The sequence below is a fragment of the Fulmarus glacialis genome, unplaced genomic scaffold (assembly GCF_000690835.1).
Source record: "Fulmarus glacialis isolate BGI_N327 unplaced genomic scaffold, ASM69083v1 C14125431, whole genome shotgun sequence".
Lineage (NCBI taxonomy): Eukaryota > Metazoa > Chordata > Aves > Procellariiformes > Procellariidae > Fulmarus > Fulmarus glacialis.
In genome coordinates this window covers 1-3,767 of record NW_009242671.1, presented here as the reverse complement: position 1 = coordinate 3,767, position 3,767 = coordinate 1, and the positions used below count along the sequence as shown (strand labels likewise).

General features: G+C 42.1%; 1 protein-coding gene across 1 annotated transcript; it reads left to right on the top strand.

Annotated features, from left to right (window-relative positions):
- Window positions 1-532: 532 nt before the first annotated feature.
- LOC104083018 (FAST kinase domain-containing protein 2-like) lies at window positions 533-3,323 on the top strand (the record flags this gene model as incomplete). The annotated part of the gene is made up of 3 exons (XM_009586344.1): window positions 533-1,216; window positions 1,629-1,732; window positions 3,215-3,323. Coding segments are annotated over exons 1-3 (897 nt in total), but the record flags the coding sequence as incomplete, so codon positions are not given.
- Between the last annotated feature and the right edge of the window lie 444 nt (window positions 3,324-3,767).

Here is a 3,767-nt window from a genome sequence, read left to right as displayed (position 1 = left end):
GGTCGGCCGTGGGATGGCGGCAGGAGGCTGGAAAGGGCTGTTTGTGGCCGCAGCCGGGCAGGATTCTGTTACGCGGAGCTGAAGGTTGGCAGTGACCCACCAGAGCCCTGGTCAGGAGACGCGTCTGCTTGGAGAAACGTCAGTTAGGAAAAGACTCTCCCTATCGGCATAGTTTTTGGTTAAAACAGCAAAGAGAAAAAACAGTTGACCCCCAGGATGAGTTAGCCTTGTGTTGAGATGTTTGACTAAAGCGTAGGAGACCCAGTAAAAGTCCGTCTGCAAATCACTTTCCAGGGATCTTTTTCCAAATCTGGTTTGTTGTTTTTTTTTTTCCTCCTGTAAAAGATGTGCATAGATTTAGCAATTGAAACTTCAGGAATTGAAAGTCTGGTAACTAATCCATGATTTTCAATTGTTTTACAGATAAGTGATCCTACGCAGTTTCTCCAGGACTGTTTCCACTGGTAGAATTTCATCGGATCCCTTACTTTGAGTTGGCATTTTCAAATCTATTCATGAGACATTATTAAAAATGAATAATAAAATAAGTTATTTGTTAAATACTGTTAGATGCATGCATAGGTGCAATTCTGTGCTCACTCCCAAATCTTCAGCCTCAACAAGAAAACACATTTTATGGATTGGCAGATACAAGGATCCCCTGGAAAATGGGAACTTCAGGAAATTATTTTTAAATATTTGTCCTTCTCTGCATGGATCATCTCTTCGATTTCTATCTCAGAAGACAGATGTTTTTAGCACAGGTGCTGAAATACAAACAGAGAAGAGTACAGAGGCTTTGGTGAGTGAGGAGGCTCCCCAAAGCTCCGTGGAACTTGAAAAGTTGGATGATACTGGGAGCTTCAAAGTGAAGCACGTAATGGATCATAGTGAACCGTTCTTCAATAGTCTGCAGAAATGTACCTGTCCTTGCGATGTACTGGACTTGGCTTCAGAGTCTGCTGTTTCCATTAAGCATTTCACAAACTGTTTAACTACAGTATGGAGGCTCTTCAAAAACCTGTCTGAAGACCAGCAGCGTTACGAGAAGCAGCTGATCTTTGAGCACCCAGCTTTTGTCAACCTTTGTCAGCAGCTGCTGCGGGACTCCAGAAGGATGACACGGGGTGACCTGGTGTTCAGTCTGCATGCCGTGGTGAACCTAGGCGTTCCTCAGAACACTCTCCTAGTCCAGACTTTGGTGAGAGTGTGCCAAGTAAGTCTCAAAATCCCTCTTCTCCTAAGTTGGGGCTGAAGCCTCGGGGCTAATTCTGGGAGGCTGTGTAGCATCAGAGTTGGGTTACGTCCCTGGTTTAGTCTGATGTTCCATGGAAACAGGGCTCCCATAGTTAATTTGTGCGTACTTCTGATTTTCTTCATTTTTGAAACCACTGCCTGATTTCAGACAGATTTAACAGAGAGGAGAAATCTCAAAAATCATTACCATTTTCAAATCAACTAAATTTGACTGATGTGAGACCTTGCAGGTCACTGCAGAATTAAAGCTTATGAATTGACTTTTGGGGGGAAAGAGAAGACTGCAGGTACAGATTGAGAGTGGTAAGTTTTTCTTTTCTGGAACTTTTACTGGTCTGAAGTAATCTGATGTTGTGAAAACTCTTTAACAGGAGAAGCTCAATCAACTTGATAATCGATGTATCTCAGTTTTGGCAACTACTTTAGCGGGGCTGGATAAAGACAAGAATGTGAGCGCTCTTCAAGCTGGATTACAGTGAGAAAAATATATCTTTCACATGTTCTTCATATTTAAATGTTGTTTGAATATATGTCTTTTAGAAATCATGGAGGGAATGTCTGCGCATAAAAGACATACAGTGGTTTTAGGACTTAAATGATCAGATGTGATAACAGCTGTACAAGACAGTGATTTTTGGCATTGTCTTTACAGTTTCAAGCAGAAAGGCTTCCGATGGCAAAGGGTGCTAGACTGCTCTGCAGGAGATTCATACTCTGACTGCAGCTCCACTGTGGTTTTTTTGTGACGTTGATCAAGTCACTTCACATATCTATGCCTCTGTTTTACCCGTGTGTATAAAGGAGGTAATGAGACTAGCTTACTTTGTGAAGTGTTTTGATTTGTCATGATGAAAAATGCTGTTTAACAGCCAGGGAATATTTTCTTTTAATTTAGTAAGTAAAAATTAAGATGAAGACAAGTTTAGACTTTATCTGTGCATCCAGCAAGGCCTTCTGTGTAGTGCTTTATCAGAATAACTTCTTTGGCTGTAGTGATTTTTTTCTGGGCCAGTGAGATTTATGTGGTAACCAATCTGCTCATTCCCATGAGATTGTTTCTACTGAGGCTGTCACAAAACTTGCCATGGATTTGTACTTGATCCTGTGTCAGGTCCTGCTTTGAGAAGGTGGATGTGTTAGTGATACGCAAAAAACAGGTTCTCCTGGAAGCTCAGGTACACAGTTCTTGTAAGTTGGCAGAAAGCAGGAAATCCATCCACAGCTCTTTCTCTGTCTTGATGTCTGGAGCTCTTGCCCATCTGCAGGAAGCCGCATCTGTAGGGATGAATTTCAGAGCAGTGCACTGCCTTAGAAAGTGACACTTCATATTTTTGTATCTGTGCAGGTATATTTAAGGGCAATTCAGGCATAACAATTACAATACCTCCCTCTGAGCCAGAAAAGGAGGTGCTGGGAATGTAGAACTCCATCTTGTGCTTATGATCCCTCTGTGTTATGATATCCCCTTCTGTTCCTGCAGCCCACAGCACTACTTGTTTGGTTTTTTCCTCTTGTTGTCAGTGTCTGTCTCTGAGTTTCCTAGCTGTTTCAGAACTTGCCTGCACATAGATGATTCTATGACAATAATGTGCAATTTTTTTTTTTCTGCAGAAGAGTGTTAATTCCTTGAGGCTTAAGAGCGCTCATGTCTGCACAGTCTGGTCAGGTGTCCTTGCTGTTAATGTATCGGCAACAACGCTCATCTATCAGGATAACATTAAGAAAGCATATATAATTATTTCCATGTGCAAAATATCTGTGCTGCAGCTACCTCATGTAGAGTTAAGCCAGCCTTGTAAAAAAGGAGATGGGAGAGGAGCACGGAATTACAACTTTAACTTGGGAGTACATCAGTGAGGGAGAATGGGGGTTCCTACCTGTTTCTGCTGAAATGAGGAAAGCTCTATTAAACAGTTACTCTCTCTAGCTCAAGGCCTTGTGTTTGTTTCTTCATCAGATTACTAGTGGAGCAGCGCATTCCAAGTATCAGAGACATCTTTATACTGCAAAACCTGATGAAATGCATAGGAGAAGATGCTCCAGTCTTTCTGAAAAAGAAATTAGAGGTACATTTAGTTGGAGGCTCATTTTTACTTCCACAAAGCCTGTGCTCTTGCATTGTTTATAAATTGTGTATGGTTCTTTCCAGACACTCAAAGAGAAAATATAATAGAAAGGTTAACTACATTTGCTATATGTATCATAGTCCAGCTATATCTGTAGGAAGAACTTGAATTTGGAGGCTGGGAATATCCCACCATGAAAGGGGGCAGAAAGCAGTGGAGATAGTACAAAAGGAATTGAGTCAGAAAAATAGCAGTGCCCTCACCTCTTGTTTGGGTTGGCCACATGATATTTCATAGAAGCACTTACAGGCTGTTCGCTGATTCCCTTGCCCAGCTTGTGGCTGGAAGACGAGGAGACAGAAAACTAGCCTGTGATGGGGCTGTGTCCAATAATGGGATGGGGCTAGAGGACTGGTGGGAGTGAGATGCCAGGAGAACTCACCT